Source organism: Ambystoma mexicanum, chromosome 11 (genome assembly GCF_040938575.1).
Source record: "Ambystoma mexicanum isolate Mex_15411 chromosome 11, UKY_AmexF1_1, whole genome shotgun sequence".
In the NCBI taxonomy this organism is placed as follows: domain Eukaryota; kingdom Metazoa; phylum Chordata; class Amphibia; order Caudata; family Ambystomatidae; genus Ambystoma; species Ambystoma mexicanum.
In genome coordinates this window covers 1,474,075,710-1,474,099,252 of record NC_090934.1, presented here as the reverse complement: position 1 = coordinate 1,474,099,252, position 23,543 = coordinate 1,474,075,710, and the positions used below count along the sequence as shown (strand labels likewise).

General features: G+C 53.7%; 1 protein-coding gene across 2 annotated transcripts in view; it reads right to left on the bottom strand.

The window, feature by feature from the left end:
* Positions 1-23,543, bottom strand: part of LOC138504590 (uncharacterized) — a 341,200-nt gene that overhangs the window by 91,782 nt on the left and 225,875 nt on the right. For both annotated transcript variants that reach the window (XM_069625178.1, XM_069625177.1), the window contains exon 4: positions 5,733-5,950. In XM_069625178.1, the coding sequence (XP_069481279.1) occupies positions 5,733-5,950 (218 nt within the window). The remainder of the gene's footprint in view (positions 1-5,732; positions 5,951-23,543) is intronic.

Sequence of the window (23,543 nt, the reverse complement as noted above, 5' to 3'; positions counted from 1 at the left end):
TATGAAGGAACAGAGAAACGAAGCTCAGCCTGGCCATGCATTCCTGCTGCCGCTCGCCCTGGCAGCCATCATTAGGACGCATCTACAGAATATGAAGGAACAGAGAAACGAAGCTCAGCCTGGCCATGCATTCCTGCTGCCGCTCGCCCGGGCAGCCATCATTAGGACGCTGCTACAGAATATGAAGGAACAGAGAAACGAAGCTCAGCCTGGCTATGCATTCTTGCTGCCGCTCGCCCTGGCAGCCATCATTAGGAAGCATCTACAGAATATGAAGGAACAGAGAAACGAAGCTCAGCCTGGCCATGCATTCCTGCTGCCACTCGCCCTGGCAGCCATCATTAGGAAGCATCTACAGAATATGAAGGAACAGAGAAACGAAGCTCAGCCTGGCCATGCATTCCTGCTGACACTCGCCCTGGCAGCCATCATTAGGACGCATCTACAGAATATGAAGGAACAGAGAAACGAAGCTCAGCCTGGCCATGCATTCCTGCTGCCGCTCGCCCTGGCAGCCATCATTAGGACGCATCTACAGAATATGAAGGAACAGAGAAACGAAGCTCAGCCTGGCCATGCATTCCTGCTGCCGCTCGCCCGGGCAGCCATCATTAGGACGCATCTACAGAATATGAAGGACCAGAGAAACAAAGCTCAGCCTGGCTATATGAAGGAACAGAGAAACGAAGCTCAGCCTGGCCATGCATTCCTCCTGCCACTCGCCCTGGCAGCCATCGTTAGGACGCATCTACAGAATATGAAGGAACAGAGGAACGAAGCTCAGCCTGGCCATGCATTCCTGCTGCCACTCGCCCTGGCAGCCATCGTTAGGACGCATCTACAGAATATGAAGGAACAGAGAAACGAAGCTCAGCCTGGCCATGCATTCCTGCTGCCACTCGCCCTGGCAGCCATCGTTAGGACGCATCTACAGAATATGAAGGAACAGAGAAACGAAGCTCAGCCTGGCCATGCATTCCTGCTGCCACTCGCCCCGGCAGCCATCGTTAGGACGCTGCTACAGAATATGAAGGAACAGAGAAACGAAGCTCAGCCTGGCCATGCATTACTGCTGCCACTCGCCCCGGCAGCCATCGTTAGGACGCATCTACAGAATATGAAGGAACAGAGAAACGAAGCTCAGCCTGGCCATGCATTCCCGCTGCCACTCGCCCCGGCAGCCATCGTTAGGACGCATCTACAGAATATGAAGGCACAGAGAAACGAAGCTCAGCCTGGCCATGCATTCCCGCTGCCACTCGCCCTGGCAGCCATCGTTAGGACGCATCTACAGAATATGAAGGCACAGAGAAACGAAGCTCAGCCTGGCCATGCATTCCCGCTGCCACTCGCCCTGGCAGCCATCGTTAGGACGCATCTACAGAATATGAAGGAACAGAGAAACGAAGCTCAGCCTGGCCATGCATTCCCGCTGCCACTCGCCCTGGCAGCCATCGTTAGGACGCATCTACAGAATATGAAGGAACAGAGAAACGAAGCTCAGCCTGGCCATGCATTCCCGCTGCCACTCGCCCTGGCAGCCATCGTTAGGACGCATCTACAGAATATGAAGGACCAGAGAAACGAAGCTCAGCCTGGCCATGCATTCCTGCTGCCACTCATCCTGGCAGCCATTGTTAGGTCGCATCTACACAATATGAAAGGACATGCAGCTTCTCAGAAATAATCCTGAAAGTTAATTTATTCAGCTACATGCCTTTTCATCCGGGTCAAGGGTTATGTGATGTTTCTTCTTGTGTTATCATTAAGAGGACACAGATTATATGATGTGAATTCCACTATCATTAAGACTTAAAACGAGATCAACATCTCTGCCAGAAAAAACAGGTGATAATTGCACCCCCTGTTTTCCTGCTAGAGCTCACGTAAGGTCAGACTCAGACCATCGTGGAGGAAGGAGTGTAAGTAGAGGGATCGGGGGCATAAATAAGGGGGCAGCTGGAGGACAGGAAAAACAGGGTGTAAACAGCATCTCGTGTTTGGACCAATGGATTGGGACCCATTAGACACGGCTCTTACTGGAGATACAAGTGCTCTTGTGATGGGCAAAAGTAGATGTTCCTATGAACACTCCGATTGTGGGAAGATACCCGGTGCTCCAAAGGTGGGCACATGGCTAGGAGGGGAGGTTCACCCGATGGGTGAGGGTGAGATGCAGTCAGGATGGGAAAGGAGGCGGGAACAGCAGCACAGCCCTTCTAGTCTGCCAACCCATCCAGAGGACGTTTACCTATTAGCTAAGCAATGGGGCCAAGTTATGCTAGTGGGCGCTTCATGCCAACGTGGGCTCTCCCTTGGCATGCGCCCTGTTTGGGTCATCAAGCACAATACTGGAATGGATCTAAAAAAATGCAGGCCCTGTCAGTGCAGATGCTACACTGCCATGGTGACTCTTTCAGGAGGCCAGGCTCAAATCCAAGGTAAGTGGACACGGGGAGCAAGGGGTTCCTCTGGCAACCGAGAAGGTAGAAAGGGGACTCACCTGGACACTGGGTTAAAAGAAATGGCCATGGCATTGAGACTAATCGATCAACTTGTTGAGTGTGATTTGGGAAGCAAGAGGGAGGAGAAGTGAGAATGGCCATCTGACCTTTTCATGCAAGCTTTGGGATCTAGTGCGGGCAGACTCTTTGGTAGACTGATGGAGTGTTCCATGGCTGGCATTATATAGTCGTGGAGGCATGAGGGCCGGCGTAGGGGTAGACGCGAGGCGGTGTCAACGGTGCCAAGCATTGCTTCCTTGAGTGGCTACACGCCTGTCCTGGCATCCAGTTGAATGGCAGGTAAACATGTTCTCCAGGGGGGCAGTGGCTTCAGTGTGTGGGCCCCATTTGGAAACCAAATGATTTGATGAAGACTGTCTGGTGTAAGGGGTGTAGAGAGGGAACGCCAAGGCACTTTTAGACTTGTATTTCCCCCTATCCGTGTTGTAATACAGCAGAGGTAATGAACGGCGGGGGGCATGAGGGTGAACACAAGGCGATGGTCGAGGTACTGAAGTGATACTCTGTGCACTCAGGCTGCAGGGCTGACCAGCGCTATATAGACTCAGAGAGAGTATAGTATAAGGGCCACTGCATGCCTGCGGGATAGCAAGGCTCCACGTGCATTGCTCGCGCACGCACACTGGTCCAGGTGCCAGGGAGCGGCCACCTATGCACTGGTCCAGCTGCCAGGGAGAGGCCACCTATACAGAGGTCCAGGTGCCAGGGAGCGGCCACCTATGCACTGGTCCATGTGCCAGGGAGCGGCCACCTATGCACGGGTCCAGGTGCCAGGGAGCGGCCACCTATGCACTGGTCCAGGTGCCAGGGAGCGGCCACATATGCACTGGTCCAGGTGCCAGGGAGCGGCCACCTATGCACTGGTCCAGGTGCCAGGGAGCGGCCACCTATGCACTGGTCCAGGTGCCAGGGAGCGGACACATATGCACTGGTCCAGCTGCCAGGGAGAGGCCACCTATACAGAGGTCCAGGTGCCAGGGAGCGGCCACCTATGCACTGGTCCATGTGCCAGGGAGCGGCCACCTATGCACGGGTCCAGCTGCCAGGGAGCGGCCACCTATGCACTGGTCCAGGTGCCAGGGAGCAGCACATATGCACTGGTCCAGGTGCCAGGGAGCGGCCACATATGCACTGGTCCAGGTGCCAGAGAGCGGCCACCTATGCACGGGTCCAGGTGCCAGGGAGCGGCCACCTATGCACGGGTCCATGTGCCAGGGGGCGGCCACCTATGCAGTGGTCCAGGTGCCAGGGAGCGGCCACCTATGCATGTGTCCAGGTGCCAGGGAGCGGCCACCTATGCACTGGTCCAGGTGCCAGGGAGTGGCCACATATGCACTGGTCCAGGTGCCAGGGAGCGGCCACCTATGCACTGGTCCAGGTGCCAGGGAGCGGCCACCTATGCAGTGGTCCAGGTGCCAGGGAGCGGCCACCTATGCACGGGTCCACGTGCCAGGGGGCAGCCACCTATGCAGTGGTCCAGGTGCCAGGGAGCGGCCACCTATGCATGGGTGCAGGTGCCAGTGAGCGGCCACCTATGCACGGGTCTAGGTGCCAGGGAGCGGCCACCTATGCAGTGGTCCAGGTGCCAGGGAGCGGCCACCTATGCACTGGTTCAGGTGCAGGCGGCCACCTATGCAGTGGTCCAGGTGCCAGGGAGCGGCCACCTATGCACTGGTCCAGGTACCAGGGAGTGGCCACCTATGCACTGGTCCAGGTTCCAGGGGGCGGCCACCTATTCAGTGGTCCAGGTGCCAGGGAGCGGCCACCTATGCACTGGTCCAGGTGCCAGTGAGCGGCCACCTATGCACTGGTCCAGGGGCCAGGGAGCGGCCACCTATGCACTGGTCCAGGTGCCAGGGAGCGGCCACCTATGCACTGGTCCAGGTGCCAATGAGCGGCCACCTATACAGAGGTCCAGGTGCCAGGGGGCGGCCACCTATGCAGTGGTCCGGGTGCCAGGGAGTGGCCACTTATGCACTGGTCCAGGTGCCAGGGAGCGGCCACATATGCACTGGTCCAGGTACCGGGGAGCGGCCACCTATGCACTGGTCCAGGTGCCGGGGAGCAGCCACCTATGCACTGGTCCAAGTGCCAGGGAGCGGCCACCTATGCAGTGGTCCAGGTGCCAGGGAGCGGCCACCTATGCACTGGTCCAGGTGCCAGGGAGTGGCCACATATGCACTGTTCCAGGTGCCGGGGAGCAGCCACCTATGCACTGGTCCAAGTGCCAGGGAGCGGCCACCTATGCAGTGGTCCAGGTGCCAGGGAGCGGCCACCTATGCACTGGTCCAGGTGCCAGGGAGTGGCCACATATGCACTGGTCCAGGTGCCGGGGAGCAGCCACCTATGCAGTGGTCCAGGTGCCAGGGAGTGGCCACCTATGCACTGCTCCAGGTGCCAGGGAGCGGCCACCTATGCACTGGTCCAGGTGCCAGGGGGCGGCCACCTATGCAGTGGTCCAGGTGCCAGGGAGCGGCCACCTATGCACTGGTCCAGGTGCCAGTGAGCGGCCACCTATGCACTGGTCCAGGTGCCAGGGAGCGGCCACCTATGCACTGGTCCAGGTGCCAGGGAGCGGCCACCTATGCACTGGTCCAGGTGCCAGGGAGTGGCCACCTATGCACTGGTCCAGGTGCCAATGAGCGGCCACCTATACAGAGGTCCAGGTGCCAGGGGGCGGCCACCTATGCAGTGGTCCATGTGCCAGGGAGCGGCCACCTATGCACTGGTCCAGGTGCCAGGGAGCGGCCACCTATGCACTGGTCCAGGTGCCAGAGAGCAGCCACCTATGCACTGGTCCAGGTGCCAGGGAGCGGCCACATATGCACTGGTCCAGGTGCCAGGGAGCGGCCACCTATGCACTGGTCCAGGTGCCAGAGAGCAGCCACCTATGCACTGGTCCAGGTGCCAGGGAGCGGCCACCTATGCAGTGGTCCAGATGCCAAGGGGGGCACCTATACAGAGGTCCAGCATGGCTCTCGAGTAATGGACTCAGGGTTTGTGATGGGGCTCCAGTGCATGGGGTGGTCCTGGACACACAGCACATAGAGGGGGCGCAGTGAAGCCCGGAGGGATTTCAAGTGGAACCCAGTGCCCTGCTGGGAGTCTGGAACAGCGGGCCCGGAAAGCTGGCGGCGCAATATGGCTGAAGTCTGGCTGATGAGCACGCACAGTATTCCCTGCTATGAATGAGCCCGCCCTCATTACCTGTGTTGGGCGACTCCAGGATGCTCAGAGCCCGGGTGTAGGAGCGGATGGCGCTCTTGTACTCCTCCCGCTCGAAGTGGAAGTTCCCGCATTCGCGCTTTTGGTTTCCAATGCTGATGCAGTCTGCAGCGCTCAGAAGTCCAGGTCTCGGCCTGTCCCTCACCTTCAGGAGGGTCACATTATAGAGCAGGGAGGCGTCTGTTGGGATATCTGGGTCCCTGGAACAAATGACAAGAGTGGAGACATCATTAAGACAGGGAACGGGACTATCAAAACAAGCAGTGAGGGTCAGCAAAAGCGATTCTGTGATTGGAAGCACCGAAGGAGTCCCGGTGAGTCCCACTTTGCCCGCCTTGCTCGACTGCTGTGGACTGCTACTAGCAAGCTTCTCCGTTTTACTCTGAGTGAACTGCATCCCCAATAAGGCACTCTGCTGCCTAAAGTGGGCGTCTGCATAAAATAGTGCACGCGCGCACACCGCGCGCGCGCACCGAAGGAGTCCCAGTGAGTCCCGCTTTGCCCGCCTTGCTCGACTGCTGTGGACTGCTACTAGCAAGCTTCTCCGTTTTACTCTGAGTGAACTGCATCCCCCATAAGGCACTCTGCTGCCTAAAGTGGGCGTCTGCATAAAATAGTGCACGCGCGCACACCGCGCGCGCGCACCGAAGGAGTCCCAGTGAGTCCCGCTTTGCCCGCCTTGCTCAACTGCTGTGGACTGCTACTAGCAAGCTTCGCCGTTTTACTCTGAGTGAACTGCATCCCCCATAAGGCACTCTGCTGCCTAAAGTGGGCGTCTGCATAAAATAGTACACGCGCGCAAACCGCGCGCACGCACCGAAGGAGTCCCAGTGAGTCCCGCTTTGCCCGCCTTGCTCGACTGCCGTGGACTGCTACTAGCAAGCTTCTCCGTTTTACTCTGAGTGAACTGCATCCCCCATAAGGCACTCTGCTGCCTAAAGTGGGCGTCTGCATAAAATAGTGCACGCGCGCACACCGTGCGCGTGCACCAAAGGAGTCCCAGTGAGTCCCGCTTTGCCCGCCTTGCTCGACTGCTGTGGACTGCTACTAGCAAGCTTCTCCGTTTTACTCTGAGTGAACTGCATCCCCCATAAGGCACTCTGCTGCCTAAAGTGGGTGTCTGCATAAAATAGTGCACGCGCGCACACCGCGCGCGCGCACCGAAGGAGTCCCGGTGAGTCCCACTTTGCCCGCCTTGCTCGACTGCTGTGGACTGCTACTAGCAAGCTTCTCCGTTTTACTCTGAGTGAACTGCATCCCCAATAAGGCACTCTGCTGCCTAAAGTGGGCGTCTGCATAAAATAGTGCACGCGCGCACACCGCGCGCGCGCACCGAAGGAGTCCCAGTGAGTCCCGCTTTGCCCGCCTTGCTCGACTGCTGTGGACTGCTACTAGCAAGCTTCTCCGTTTTACTCTGAGTGAACTGCATCCCCCATAAGGCACTCTGCTGCCTAAAGTGGGCGTCTGCATAAAATAGTGCACGCGCGCACACCGCGCGCGTGCACCGAAGGAGTCCCAGTGAGTCCCGCTTTGCCCGCCTTGCTCAACTGCTGTGGACTGCTACTAGCAAGCTTCGCCGTTTTACTCTGAGTGAACTGCATCCCCCATAAGGCACTCTGCTGCCTAAAGTGGGCGTCTGCATAAAATAGTACACGCGCGCAAACCGCGCGCGCGCACCGAAGGAGTCCCAGTGAGTCCCGCTTTGCCCGCCTTGCTCGACTGCCGTGGACTGCTACTAGCAAGCTTCTCCGTTTTACTCTGAGTGAACTGCATCCCCCATAAGGCACTCTGCTGCCTAAAGTGGGCGTCTGCATAAAATAGTGCACGCGCGCACACCGTGCGCGTGCACCAAAGGAGTCCCAGTGAGTCCCGCTTTGCCCGCCTTGCTCGACTGCTGTGGACTGCTACTAGCAAGCTTCTCCGTTTTACTCTGAGTGAACTGCATCCCCCATAAGGCACTCTGCTGCCTAAAGTGGGCGTCTGCATAAAATAGTGCACGCGCGCACACCGCGCGCACGCACCGAAGGAGTCCCAGTGAGTCCCGCTTTGCCCGCCTTGCTCGACTGCTGTGGACTGCTACTAGCAAGCTTCGCCGTTTTACTCTGAGTGAACTGCATCCCCCATAAGGCACTCTGCTGCCTAAAGTGGGCGTCTGCATAAAATAGTGCACGCGCGCAAACCGCGCGCATGCACCGAAGGAGTCCCAGTGAGTCCCGCTTTGCCCGCCTTGCTCGACTGCTGTGGACTGCTACTAGCAAGCTTCTCCGTTTTACTCTGAGTGAACTGCATCCCCCATAAGGCACTCTGCTGCCTAAAGTGGGTGTCTGCATAAAATAGTGCACGCGCGCACACCGCGCGCGCGCACCGAAGGAGTCCCAGTGAGTCCCGCTTTGCCCGCCATGCTCGACTGCTGTGGACTGCTACTAGCAAGCTTCTCCGTTTTACTCTGAGTGAACTGCATCCCCCATAAGGAACTCTGCTGCCTAAAGTGGGCGTCTGCATAAAATAGTGCACGCGCGCACACCGTGCGCGTGCACCAAAGGAGTCCCAGTGAGTCCCGCTTTGCCCGCCTTGCTCGACTGCTGTGGACTGCTACTAGCAAGCTTCTCCGTTTTACTCTGAGTGAACTGCATCCCCCATAAGGCACTCTGCTGCCTAAAGTGGGCGTCTGCATAAAATAGTGCACGCGCGCACACCGCGCGCACGCACCGAAGGAGTCCCAGTGAGTCCCGCTTTGCCCGCCTTGCTCGACTGCTGTGGACTGCTACTAGCAAGCTTCGCCGTTTTACTCTGAGTGAACTGCATCCCCCATAAGGCACTCTGCTGCCTAAAGTGGGCGTCTGCATAAAATAGTGCACGCGCGCAAACCGCGCGCATGCACCGAAGGAGTCCCAGTGAGTCCCGCTTTGCCCGCCTTGCTCGACTGCTGTGGACTGCTACTAGCAAGCTTCTCCGTTTTACTCTGAGTGAACTGCATCCCCCATAAGGCACTCTGCTGCCTAAAGTGGGTGTCTGCATAAAATAGTGCACGCGCGCACACCGCGCGCGCGCACCGAAGGAGTCCCAGTGAGTCCCGCTTTGCCCGCCATGCTCGACTGCTGTGGACTGCTACTAGCAAGCTTCTCCGTTTTACTCTGAGTGAACTGCATCCCCCATAAGGCACTCTGCTGCCTAAAGTGGGTGTCTGCATAAAATAGTGCACGCGCGCACACCGCGCGCGCGCACCGAAGGAGTCCCAGTGAGTCCCGCTTTGCCCGCCATGCTCGACTGCTGTGGACTGCTACTAGCAAGCTTCTCCGTTTTACTCTGAGTGAACTGCATCCCCCATAAGGAACTCTGCTGCCTAAAGTGGGCGTCTGCATAAAATAGTGCACGCGCGCACACCACACGCACGCACCGAAGGAGTCCCAGTGAGTCCCGCTTTGCCGCTTCGCAGCAGCGTCGCTGGGGGCTCGCCTTGAGACTCTGTGTTTGTTTCTAATTTTTCCTTCTCATTTTTTGCTGGGCTTTCGGTTCAAAGATGAACCAACCCCTTTACACGTTACGCACTGGCATGCCAGTGCAGTCTGACACGGGCATAAATGGATCATTGGAGCCCAAACAACAGACCATGTCACTGAAAAGTTTTTTTTCCCCGGAATTGCTCCACGCCGAAACAAGCCCAACCGGCACCATGCTTGTTTCCAGCAAAAACACTGAAGGACTCGGCATCTGTAGACATACAAACCTTTTACCCAAGAGTGTCAACAGGAGTACTGAACAAGTTGCCTCCTCAGAGCCAAGTGGGGAAATGTCCTGTTGGAAAAGGGGCAAAAGGTGAGCATGCAGTGGCTCGAGTAGGTGCCTCCACGCATACCACTTTTTGTGATGTGTTGGCCCCAACTAGCACAACTAAGAAAACTGAAGTGCTAGCGAGTGACCAGGACCTGGGGGTTAGAAACCCCAGTACGGATCTGACAGACATAGCGGTGATTGATTTGGACTCTATGCACACAAGCTATTCTGCACAAACCATCTCTGAAAGACTATCTTTCTCACCGAAAATGTTTTCTGAGGTGGAACTTGAAACTTCTAATACATCTTCATCGTTCTTGGAACCAACACCCAGACACACATTAAATAGAGATACTCAAATTAGACAATCATCTTTTAGAGAATCTCAGTCCTTGCAAAGTGGCAGCAGAGTTGTGGGACTGGCCTTAGAAGCCATGAACACAACCATGAACACTCTGGTTAAATTGTTTGACTCACTTAACGAAAAGTTAAACACTCAAAGTGCTCAGATTGCAACCATTATTGCCGGGCAAACCACTGTCCAATCAGTAAAAACAAATGACCCTTGTTTGACTGAACCCAAGATTTGTCTCCTTTGAAAACTAAGTATAATGATCGAGCTACTTCTCCCTTCAATCGCAGCCATTCTAGAGAGGAACCCTGTCTTAATTTGGAAACAAATGCTGCTGCCTTTGCAGTACCCTTATTCCAAAAAGTCATCCTTGACCCAATGGCATCTGAAATTGTGGATTCCAACCTTCCACCTCTTCCATCAGAATCAATTGCCAAACCCATTTACACTATTTTTACTAAATCTATCAATGGGGAAACACTAGCCTCCAATCCTTTAAATAAAAATCTAGGCAATCCTCAGAAAAAAATGTTAGTAGTACAAGAAAAAAAGAAGTCCAAAAACATAAAGACAAAAAAAGGTGATGTTTCAAATTCTGCAAAACAATGTATTAATGCTCTTACTACCCCAAAAAGCACCATGGCATCTGCTGCTATCATGAAAAAATACATGCTCTTGAATCAGAAGCGGAAAGCCAGAGCAGGAAACCCAAAGCCTCTACTAAATCCTATACCACATGCCCCCTTGGACAAATTGGTAAAGGCCATTGAGAGTCATGAGTCATCGTCAGTAGTTGAACGGTCGAATCCTCAATTGGTCTCTATTGGCACCCCCAGAGAGCAGGGAAATTCTATTGACCTTACTGGCCAGACCTCCAGGCAGGATGAAATTCGAAGGGCTGTTGAAGCCTACATGGTTAACTTTGTCCACCTGCCATTAGTAAGTGCACAGCAAACAATCTCTTCCACACATTTGGCCCCCGAACGAAACCTACGGAAACAAAGTCAACCTCCACCAAATGTTTGTTGTAAATCCGGTTCTAAAGCCCAAAAACTAGTCCATTTCACTCCTGACAAAAGAGGAGGTGCGAATTCAACTGAAAAAACTAGAATAGAGGCCAAAACACTGGAGGGTCAAGGACTAGAAATAGCTATGATGCTACAAGCTCTATTGCCTAAACCTATATCTAAAAACACACTTCAGCCGGTGGCTGAATTGCAGCATTAACCCGCCACCGGGAAGAAACAACTAGCAGGTCCCTTGCGGGACAATAATTAGAATTCTCTAATCATTGCTTGTAGCCCGGCCCCTCATCCACAATATCTCTTAAATAGAAAAAGCTTTCTTGAGATATTCTCTGATATAAATCAACCAGAGGATGTGGGGTCTGCTGACATTGAACAAGTTGAATTTCTTGATAAAAACATACTGACAGTTGTTTGAAGCTGCGCTCTCGTTTGGTTCGCAATATCATATTGTCTGCTAAAAACCAACTCTTTGACAAAATTTCCTGCTGACTATTGGTCCTTCAACAGCTAACGACCTAATCAAAGCTTCAGTGCAAGATGTTGAAGTAGCAGCTAATGTAGGTGGTGAGGAACATTTTGAGTGTGATTTGCAATCTAAACGTGAATGTAACTGTGTAGTAGCCAGTTAACTAAGCCCACAATTTAAAAATAGGCCGCTATCATTTGCCTCCTGGAACTCTGGTGGTCAATCCCACTTGTTTAATAACTACAAAGTAAGCCTAAATCAGTTTGACATAATTATGTTCCAGGAAGCAATGCTCACCAAACCCCCCACCTGGCAGGATCACACTATGCACTTTACTCCCGCTCTGCAGGGCAAAAAAGGACGTCCAATGTCGGGACTTCTAACTGCCTTCAAAATTAGTTCTACCATCAAGTTAGTGTCATCGTATTCCCCGAATGCCTTTGTACAGCTAACTATAGTTTCAATCTATTCAACTTTGTATGCGTTAATTAATGTATATTGGAATCATAATGGTATCAACAATGAAAGTTTCTTTAAGGATATGACTTGCATGTTGGATTTTATAGTGATGTCACCAGAAATCTGTCACACTGTAATAGCTGGTGATCTCAACTTGCATTTTCTTTCGGCTAAAAAACTTTTAGAAAACTCCAGACTAATGCAATGGGAACATATGATGTCCTCTCTAGGTTTTGTGCATGTTGAATGGATTGTGTGCAGGGGACGTTCCTCCAAAACACACCTGGCAACGTGGAATACACAAAGCCATCATTGATTATATATATGTCGATCTAAAGTTAGTCATGAATGGGGTCTCATTTAATGTAATGTCTGTTGGTGACAGTGATCACCAAATTTTAACAAGCCAATGGTTGACTCCCTCGATAACACCTCAAAAGCCAGCACCAATTTACCCTGGTGTCTTTAGTGCAAATGTCAAACTAAATCGAATCAAGTGGTGTGAGGAAAAAATATCTCAATATGTTAACTCACTAACAACGGCCTTTACTCACTCATGACTAAGCAACGAACATCTTAATGTCTGCTATTACAACCTTATGCAAGAATTTGTCCCAATGGGTCAAAATACTAAACGGCCATTTCAAGTGAGAAATCACATTTTTGACACACTGGTTAAAAGGAAGAACACTGAATATCGTGCTCATTGTCGCTCTTCTCCGTTCAAAATATAGGGCAACTATCCTGACTAAAATTAAAACAAGACGTAAAAATTGGATGCGTTCACACCGGCTTCCCTTTATCAAAGGGATGGCGAGGCCATGTTGTCCATGACTCGTAATCAAAACATGGCTCAAATGTGGACCTCTCTAAATGCAGTTACGTCTACTTCCCAAATTATGATACAATCACACAATGTCTCAGAGAAGAGCTGGATGGAACATTTCACTAAGATCTATGCAAGACCCTCAACGGTACTGGTGGAGCAACAATGTGAAAGTATCGTGCCATTCCATCTTAATTTCACAAAATGTGATATATTGCACATTACTTCCACACTAAGTGATTCTAAAGCCCCAGGCATGGACGGGCTTTCGAACAAACTATTCAAACTCAATCCGACCCTATGGGTTGAAATTTTATTTCAAATCTTCAAAAATATTATCTTTACCCAATCTATACCAGCCTCTTGGAGACATGCCATCATTATACCATTGTATAAGAAAGGTGATTGTCAGTTGCCTCAAAGCTACCGTCCGATTGCCATATTAGACGCCCCTGGCAAATTGTTTAGTCGTATCATCTTACAGGAGCTAAATGATTGGACGAAGCGTGAACGCAAAAGAGACCCGTTTCAATTTGGTTTTGTCAGCGGAATTGGCACTGCCCCTAACATGCTTGTACTTAATTTGATGTTAATGAAAACCATAATCTCTATGTAGCTTTTGTTGATTTCAGCATTGCATTCGACTCGATCGATCGCCAACTTCTATTTAAGAAACTTCTCCAACACGGCTGTCCTTCTTCGATTCTCACATTAATCAAACTCTTGCACTCGCACACCTCCCTGCAAGAGAGACTATCTTTAGAAGGGTTATTATCAGCCATCATTCCTACTGAAAGAGGTTTAAAACAGGGATGTACTTTAGCGTCTACCCTATTTAATTTCTTTTTGCTAGATATTGGCCTCAAATTTGAGAACGTAATAGCTAACTCACCCAAACTAGGTAAACAAAAGGTTACGTGGCTGCTATACGCCGATGATCTGGTGTTACTGTCTTGCACACCTAATGGTCTTCGAAATCTTTTACACAAACTCCAGGAATATGTTACTGAGAATAATTTGATTATCAATCTTGAAAAAACCCAAGTAGTAGTTTGCCACAAAACTGCAATAAAAAGAACGAGTAAATTTACCTGGTCTCTTTACAACCAAGACCTAATCGCAGTGCAGCAATACAAATACTTGGGTCTTCCCTTCACAGAAGTTAGGAACGATACCATTTATTGCATAACCCTTGAGGCGAAAAATCGCTCACTAACATCACAAGCTAAAATTTTACTATTTAGATGTGGCAAATTCACATTAGTTCACTTTATTCGTTTTTTTCTACAAAAAGTAACACCTATAATCACCTACGGGGCGGAGACCGTAGCAGCAAAGCCAAGAGCCTTCTGGGATCATCTTGAATCTTATTTTTGGAAGGGAGTTCTGGGCTTGCCCCAGTGCATCCCTATTACATTGATTCGTTATGAAGTAGGCTTCATTGCTGTGTGCACTCAAGCATTGTGGAAATTCTGTTTGCTCTATCGGAAGTGTCTAATTGGAGCTTCATCCTCCAACATTTTGGGTGTGTTAGCCAACTATCTGTTAATTTCTGGCAAGAAATTTCCCAAGAAATGGGTGGACTGTGTTCTGGATACTTTAGATAAAGCTGATATCTCCCTTGAACTACTATTGATGAATCCAACAAAGGCCAAACTGAAATGATTTCATTTTGACTGGATAAGCACACGTAACCAATGTTTGGAGTATATGGACTGTGAAGTGGTAAAGTCAGCCCACAAAAAAAATGCGTTGCCCTGAACCTTACTTAATTAAATGTGCTTCCAGTTTCGTAAGAGCCCAGATGATGCGCATTCGCTTGAATTTGTGCTTAACGAGACAGATTTTGGGAAGAAGACAATTGGTGTCCCAAGATCAAACCTGCTGTAGATATTGTTGCAACCACCAATTAATTGAAACATTACGTCATTTGGTGGTTGAATGTCCAGCTTTAAGCTGTTTGAGACACAAGTATTTTCATGCAAAATGTAACTTCCACATATTCCATTCTAAAGAGGAAATATGGAACTACTTGTTCAATAACACGAAGTCTTCTGCTCAGACTGCACTGGCCCAGTGTGTTAAGCACGTGACTCCTCATTCACGAATCGAGTCGGGAAAGCATTGTAACGTTGAAATTTAGTACAAGTGTATTTGTTAATTTGGTCTTAACTCTTAGGTTTAAAATGGTGTAAAATTGAATATTGAATGTTCTCTTTGTTTCTTATGGTATGTGTTTTTTTTTTTGAAAGGTTGATTTATTCGCCATACCAAAATAAATAAAATAAAAAAAGTTTGGAAGCAAGGCAGGGGCAGCTCACCCTTAATGGGTGACAGGGCACCGACCTACCATCCATTATGAAGAAGCCCTGAGCAAGAATGCTTATTATTGCTAAATTCCCAGGCCAGTGAGCACTGGCCACTCGCCCTCAGCTGCAGCAAGCAGCTGAGGCTGCACATCTGGGCTGGCAGCAAGCAGCTGTGGATGCGCTCCTGTGCTGGCAACAAGCAGCTAAGCATGCGCTCCTTTGCTGGCAGCAAGCAGCTGAGGATGCGCTCCTGTGCTGGCAACAAGCAGCTGAGGATGCGGTCCTGGGCTGGCAGCAAGCAGCCGAGGATGCGCTCCTGTGCTGGCAGCAAGCAGCCGAGGATGCGCTCCTGGGCTGGCAGCTGAGGATACGCTCCTGGGCTGGCAGCAAACAGCACAGCTGAGGATGCGCTCCTGGGTTGGCAGCAAGTAGATGAGGATGCGCTCCTGGGCTGGCAGCAAGCAGTTGAGGATGCGCTCCTGGGCTGGCAGCTGAGGATACGCTCCGGGGCTGGCAACAAACAGCACAGCTGAGGATGCACTCCCGGCTGGAAGCAAGCAGATGAGGATGCGCTCCTGGGCTGGCAGCAAGCAGCTGAGGATGCACTCCTGGGCTGGCAGCAAACAGAACAGCTATGGTTGCGCTCCTGGGCTGGCAGCAAGCAGATGAGGATGCGCTCCTGGGCTTGCAGCAAGCAGCTGAGGATGCGCTCCTGGGCTGGCAGCAAACAGCACAGCTAAGGATGCACTCCTGGGCTTGCAGCAAGCAGATGAGGATGCGCTCAAAGGCTGGCAGCAAGCAGATGAGAATGCGCTCCTGGGCTAGCAGCAAGCAGCTGAAGATAAGCTCCTGGGCTGGCAGCAAGCAGCTGAGGATGCGCTTCTAGGCTGGCAGCAAAGAGCACAGCTGAGGATGCGCTCCTGGGCTGGCAGCAAGCAGCTGAGTATGCGCTCCTGGGCTGGCAGCAAACAGCACAGCTAAGGATTTGCTCCTGGGCTGGCAGCAAGCAGATGAGGATGTGCTCCTGGGTTGGCAGTAAACAGCAGAGGATGCGCTCCTGGGCTGGCAGCAAGCAGCTGAGGATGCGCTTCTAGGCTGGCAGCAAACAGCACGCTGAGGATGCGCTCCTTGGCTGGCAACAAGCAGCTGAGGATGCGCTCCTGGGCTGGCAGCAAGCAGCTGAAGATGCGCTCCTGGGCTGGCAGCAAGCAGATGAGAATGCGCTCCTGGGCTGGCAGCAAGCAGCTGAGGATGCACTCCTGGGCTGGCAGCAAGCAGCTGAGGATGCGCTCCTGGGCTGGCAGCAAGCAGATGAGGATGCGCTCCTGGGCTGGCAGCAAGCAGCTGAGGAGGCGCTCCTGGGCTGGCAGCAAACAGCACAGCTAAGGATGCACTCCTGGGCTGGCAGCAAGCAGATGAGGAAGCACTCCTGGGCTGGCAGCAAGCAGCTGAGGATGTGCTCCGGGCTGGCAGCAAACAGCACAGCTGAGGATGCGCTCCTTGGCTGGCAGCAAGCAGATGAGGATGCGCTCTTGAGCTGCCAGCAAGCAGATGAGGATGCGCGCCTGGGCTGGCAGCAAGCAGCTGAGGATGCGCTCCTGGGCTGGCAGCAAACAGCACAGCTAAGGATTTGCTCCTGGGCTGGCAGCAAGCAGATGAGGATGCGCTCCTGGGCTGGCAGCAAGCAGATGAGGATGCGCTCCTGGGCTGGCAGCAAGCAGATGAGGATGCGCTCCTGGGCTGGCAGCAAGCAGCTGAGGATGCACTCCTGGGCTGGCAGCAAACAGCACAGCTGAGGATGCGCTCCTTGGGCTGGCAGCAAGCAGATGAGGATGCGCTCCTGGGCTGGCAGCAAGCAGCTGAGGATGCACTCCTAGGCTGGCAGCAAACAGCACAGCTGAGGATGCGCTCCTTGGCTGGCAGCAAGCAGATGAGGATGCGCTCTTGAGCTGCCAGCAAGCAGATGAGGATGCGCGCCTGGGCTGGCAGCAAGCAGCTGAGGATGCGCTCCTGGGCTGGCAGCAAACAGCACAGCTAAGGATTTGCTCCTGGGCTGGCAGCAAGCAGATGAGGATGCGCTCCTGGGCTGGCAGTAAACAGCAGAGGATGCGCTGCTGGGTTGGCAGCAAGCAGCTGAGGATGCGCTTCTAGGCTGGCAGCAAACAGCAGGCTGAGGATGCGCTCCTTGGCTGGCAGCAAGCAGCTGAGGATGCGCTCCTGGGCTGGCAGCAAGCAGATGAGGATACGCTCCTGGGCTGGCAGCAAACAGCTGAGGAGGCGCTCCTGGGCTGGCAGCAAACAGCACTGCTAAGGATGCGCTCCTGGGCTGGCAGCAAACAGCACAGCTAAGGATTCACTCCTGGGCTGGCAGCAAGCAGCTGAGGGTGTTCTCCTAGGCTGGCAGCAAGCAGCTCAGGATGCGCTTCTAGGCTGGCAGCGAACAGCACGCTGAGGGTGCGCTCCTTGGCTGGCAGCAAGCAGCTGAGGATGCGCTCCTGGGCTGGCAGCAAGCAGATGAGGATACGCTCCTGGGCTGGCAGCAAACAGCTGAGGAGGCGCTCCTGGGCTGGCAGCAAACAGCACAGCTAAGGATGCGCTCCTGGGCTGGCAGCTAACAGCACAGCTAAGGATTCACTCCTGGGCTGGCAGCAAGCAGCTGAGGGTGTTCTCCTAGGCTGGGAGTAAGCAGATGAGGATGTGCTCCTGGGCTGGCAGCAAGCAGATGAGGATGCACTCCTGGGATGGCAGCAAGCAGCTGAGGGTGTGCTCCTAGGCTGGGAGCAAGCAGATGAGGATGTGCTCCTGGGCTGGCAGCAAGCAGATGAGGATGCACTCCTGGGCTGGCAGTAAACAGCAGAGGATGCGCTCCTGGGCTGGCAGCAAGCAGCTCAGGATGCGCTTCTAGGCTGGCAGCAAACAGCACGCTGAGGATGCGCTCCTTGGCTGGCAGCAAGCAGATGAGAATGCGCTCCTGGGCTGCCAGCAAGCAGATGAGGATGCGCTCCTGGGCTGGCAGCAAGCAGCTGAGGATGCGCTCCTGGGCTGGCAGCAAACAGCACAGCTAAGGATTTGCTCCTGGGCTGGCAGCAAGCAGATGAGGATGTGCTCCTGGGTTGGCAGTAAACAGCAGAGGATGCGCTCCTGGGCTGGCAGCAAGCAGCTGAGGATGCGCTTCTAGGCTGGCAGCAAACAGCACGCTGAGGATGCGCTCCTTGGCTGGCAGCAAGCAGCTGAGGATGCGCTCCTGGGCTGCCAGCAAGCAGATGAGGATGCGCTCCTGGGCTGGCAGCAAGCAGCTGAGGATGCGCTTCTAGGCTGGCAGGAAACAGCACGCTGAGGATGCGCTCCTTGGCTGGCAGCAAGCAGATGAGAATGCGCTCCTGGGCTGCCAGCAAGCAGATGAGGATGCGCTCCTGGGCTGGCAGCAAGCAGCTGAGGATGCGCTCCTGGGCTGGCAGCAAACAGCACAGCTAAGGATTTGCTCCTGGGCTGGCAGCAAGCAGATGAGGATGTGCTCCTGGGTTGGCAGTAAACAGCAGGGATGCGCTCCTGGGCTGGCAGCAAGCAGCTGAGGATGCGCTTCTAGGCTGGCAGCAAACAGCACGCTGAGGATGCGCTCCTTGGCTGGCAGCAAGCAGCTGAGGATGCGCTCCTGGGCTGGCAGCAAGCAGTTGAAGATGCGCTCCTGGGCTGGCAGCAAGCAGATGAGAATGCGGTCCTGGGCTGGCAGCAAGCAGCTGAGGAGGCGCTCCTGGGTTGGCAGCAAGCAGATGAGGAGGCGCTCCTGGGCTGGCAGCAAGCAGCTGAGGATGCACTCCTGGGCTGGCAGCAAGCAGCTGAGGATGCTCTCCTGGGCTGGCAGCAAGCAGATGAGGATGCGCTCCTGGGCTGGCAGCAAGCAGCTGAGGAGGCGCTCCTGGGCTGGCAGCAAACAGCACAGCTAAGGATGCACTCCTGGGCTGGCAGCAAGCAGATGAGGATGCACTACTGGGCTGGCAGCAAGCAGCTGAGGATGTGCTCCGGGCTGGCAGCAAGCAGTTGAGGATGTGCTCCTGGGCTGGCAGCAAACAGCACAGCTAAGGATGCACTTCTGGCCTGGCAGCAAGCAGATGAGGATGCACTCCTGGGCTGGGAGTAAGCAGATGAGGATGTGCTCCTGGGCTGGCAGCAAGCCGTTGAGGATGCACATCTGGGCTGGCAGCAAGCCGTTGAGGATGCACATCTGGGCTGGCAGCACGCAGCTGAGGATGCACTCATGGGGTGGCAGAAAGCAGTTGAGGATCTGCTCCTGGGCTGGCCGCAAGCAATTGAGGATGTGCTCCTGGGCTGGCTGCAAGCAATTGAGGATGTGCTCCTGGGCTGGCAGCAAACAGCTGACAATGCGCTCCTGGGCTGACAGCATGCCAGGTCTTTTTCCCATTTTGTCCGTGCTGGCGGGGGATCCCTTGGTATCGAGAGCAAGAGGAGCTTGTACAAACGGGATATGACCCCCTTGGAACCTCGAGTGGAGATGATCATTTTCTCGAAGTCCGTGAGGTCCCTCCTGAGGGTGTCCCCCCATGAGGGTTCGGAGAGAACTCCCTTCAGTTGAAGGTAGCGGAAAGGTGATAGCCTGCCCAGCCCCAGGGCTTCCTCAAGATCCAGAAGGGGCATAAAGGACCCACCCACCCACAAGTGGCAGGCCCTAACGAGGCCCGCCTCGTACCACCTCTGATAGGCGGCAGGCTCCGCTGCTTTGGCCAGGAATGGTGGCGCCCAAATACAACTCAATGGAGAGGGCCAGGTTGTGATCCATCTGTAGTAGCTCCCTTCCTTCCAGACGGACCATAGAACCCCCAGTACCGGGTGGTCCAGAACCCGCCTGGGGATATGTCATCTCAGGACCCATAACCACTCGTCGAGCGTGAGCGGAGCGAGTAGCCTATTATCCAGTGCCACCCATTGCTTTTCTGACCCAGGGTTGAAGTGGTCGACCAGAATCCTCAACTGGGAAGCCCTGTAGTATGTGTCAAAATCTGGGAATCCCACCCCTCTGTCTTCCTTGGGCCTCGTTAGGACATCGTAGGAGATCCTATCGTTTCATTGAATGTAGGAACGTGGTAGGCACCTGAGTGGGGAGCATCTGGAAGAGGAACAGAAATGTGGAAAGTACCACCATTTTGATTAGGTTGAGTCGTGCCATCTATGAGAACCCCGAGACCGCCCACCTCTCTATATCTCTCTTGACCTCTGTCCACAAAGGGGTGAAGTTGCTTGGGAAGAGGTCCGTTGGGTTAGGTGTGATTTGGATTCCCAGGTGTCGGAACCCCTCTCTCTGCAATTGGAAGGGGAGACCCTCCACATACTCCTTCTCGGTTTCCGGCAGTCGACCCCCATGAAAGCCACCGATTTGCCCAGGTTAACCTTGTACCCCGAGAGGTCCCCATAGCGCTCCATTGCCCGCAACACATGAGGGATCGTCTGTGACGGTTTAGTGACATAGAGGAGAGCGTCATCGGCGAACAAACTGATCTTACAGTGGAAGCTGCCCATCTGAACTCCAGTGATAGCCTCATCGTTGCGCACCGAGATCGCCCATGGTCCCATGACGAGGGCATACATCAGGGGGGATAGTGGACAGCCCTGTCTCGTTCCTCGCCCCAAGGGGAAGGCCTCTTATTCCATCCCATTGGCGGCCACCCTGGCCATGGGGGCGGAGTATAGTTCCGCCATCCATCCCAACCACCTCTAGCCCATCCCTATTGCCGAGAGAACCTCCCCCATGAAAGCCCAACTCACCCTATCGAAGGCCTTTTCTGTGTCCAGGGACAGCATCAGGACCCCTCGTCCCGGGTTTCCCTTGAATGTAGCACATGGAGGGTTTTGCACATGCTGTCCGAGGCTTGTCTATTTATTATTAAGCGTGTCTGATCTGGGTGAACCAGGCGGGGCAGGCATTTCTCCAGGCGAGTGGCCAGGATCCTGGCAAAGATTTTAGCATCAAGGTTCAAGAGGGAGATGGGTCTATAGGAGCCGCACTCTGTAAGATCTTTTCCTGGCTTGGGGATTACCGTGATGAGGGCCTGTAGAAATGTGGGGGGGATCATCTCTTTGTTTCGGATTTGGTTGAACAGTTTGGCCAAGGGCTCCATCAATATGGGCTGGAATTGTTTGTAGAAATCAGCCGTGTACCCATCTCCCCCCGGGGGCTTGCCTGCTTTAAGTCTCTTGATGGCTGCCTCCACCTCCTCCACCGCTATATCCCCCTCAAGATCCTGCAATTCAGCCTTCAGATATGCCTGGATCTCCCCCAATGATTCCCCCCCTTGTTTTGCGTACAGGTCCCTATAAAAGTTTGCAAAGGAGCCCACTATCTCTGCCTTTTTATTGAGGACCTTACCCTCCCCGTCTTTAATAGGTCCGACCCTACTCTCCAGTCTACAGCCCCTGGCTCTACATGCCAGTAAGGTCCCCACCCTGTCCCCCTTTTCGTAGTACCTTTGTCACGTGTATCTCAGTTTCTTGACCACCTCCCCTATGAGGACCGTATGTAGGGCCTGGCGCTTCTCTCGCATTTCCGATAGGAGGGACTCCCTGTCAGCCCCCTCCTGGGTAAGCCTGCCCCGCAGGCTCTTAAGTTCCGTCTGTATCCTGGCCTCAATGAGCCCTCTTTCCTGCTTGTGCCTGGAACCCTCAGCTATGAGGAGACCACGAAAGGTGGCCTTCGCCGCCTCCCACACTGTCACCATATCTGTCTCCCCATTGTCATTCATCTCAAAGTACGCCTCCATTTCGCCTCTCAGGAAGTCCCTAAAGACCGGATCCCTCAGAAGCGCGTCGTTGCACTGCCAACGGGCTGATCTGGGGGACAGAGGGAGCGACCAGTCCGCCACAACAAGCTCATGGTTGGACCACGTTATTGCCTCAACCCTTGGGGCTGTAGCTACCCCACTCCCCTCTTTAGAAGTTAAAAGGAAGTCGATTCTGGTGTAGGTGTGGTGTGGGGGGGAGAAGAATGTGTATCCCCTGGGCTCCGGGTGTGCCACTCGCCAGACGTCCTCCCAGTAATGTTCCCTCAGAAGGGTCTGCAACGTTAGGTTATCTTTAGTTGTCCCTTTTGGTTCAGTCGCTCTTGCCGTCCACCAGTCTAGCCTGGGGTCTATTATAAGATTGAAGTCGCCCCCCAGTATCATGGCCCCTTCAGCCCATTCGTCCATTACCCCAAGGATTTGAGTCAAGAACCCTATCTGACCTGAGTTGGGAGCATAGAGGGTGGCCAGGGTTATGCGTTCCCCTTCATAGGTACCCTTAATCCCCAGGAACCTCCCCCCAAAATCTCTTTTGGTTTCAATGTTAGTGAGGTGGAATGTTTTGCTCAAGAGGATCCCCACCCCTTCCTTCTTCAAACTTCTGTGGGAGGCCCAAAAATTGGCTCCAATTTCCCTCCCCCTGATGATGATTCCCTTCCCTGTCTGTAGTGGGTTTCTTGGAGGAACAGCACCATTAGCTGTTGTTTGCGGAACATATTACTGGTCAATGACCTCTTGTTTTGAGAGTTGAGGCCCTTGACATTGAGTGTGCCTATCTTGCCTTCAACCATTTTCGTCTAGGTAGTCCATCTCTATCTTCACCGTAATGTGATGCTTATGTGCGGCCTGCTGTAAAATAGAAGGTTCTTGTTCGATCTGGCTAATCCCCCCACCCCTCCATAGACTCCTCTAGGTGTTACCGTTTTGGCCTTTATGGTGGTCATTCTCCCCCATCCCCCCTGTCCCTTTCCCCCTCCCCTCCAACGTGAGGCGTTCGTCCATGTCTCCCGATATCTTTCGGGGACGGTCAACGAACCACCAAGGACTCTACCCCAGCCCCATGTAGTGTAAACGTGTGGATAACCCATGCCCTTCTTTTCAGAATGTATGTGTATGAACCTTTGAACAAATATGTGTGGCGTGACCATGCATTCGAGGTCCCCCACCTTCCCCTGTGTCCCCAGGCACAGACCCCTTGTGCGGGTCCATCGAACAAGTAAATAAACATTGTGAAAGAACAGTAACCAGACCCAAAACCCCGAGGGCCCAACTTGGTGCCAACATGGTGCTCCTCCGTGTGACCCCCGGTCACCGGCCCTACAGAGCCATCGGCGTAACACCCAGTGACCATAGTCACTGGGATATCTCATGCTCAAGTGATGAAGTGATGTTGCTGTAATTTCAGATGATCCTCAGAGGCCGATGATGGGTGCCTGGTTTTTTCAGAACTTGCGTGCCCCCTTGACCCTGGTCTTGCTACTGGGTTGCCCCAGTCTGTCGTGGCCCCGCGGGGGGTTCCTGGTTTCTCTCCCTGATCCGCCGGATGGGCCAGCACGGTCGCCCACCAGGTCACCAGTGGCCCGCTGAATGTTCTCTTCCGTCAGCAGGTGTGTCTTTCCCCTGACCATTCGAATGCCAAGTAGAAGGGGTGCCCCCAGCGATACCTGACCCCTTTACCCTGCAACCATCTGGTAAGGGCACCGCATTTCTTTCTCATTGCCAGGGTGAGGGCTGAGAGGTCCTGATAGATTGCCACCTTAGAGTCTCCATATTGGATATCACCAAAGTTCC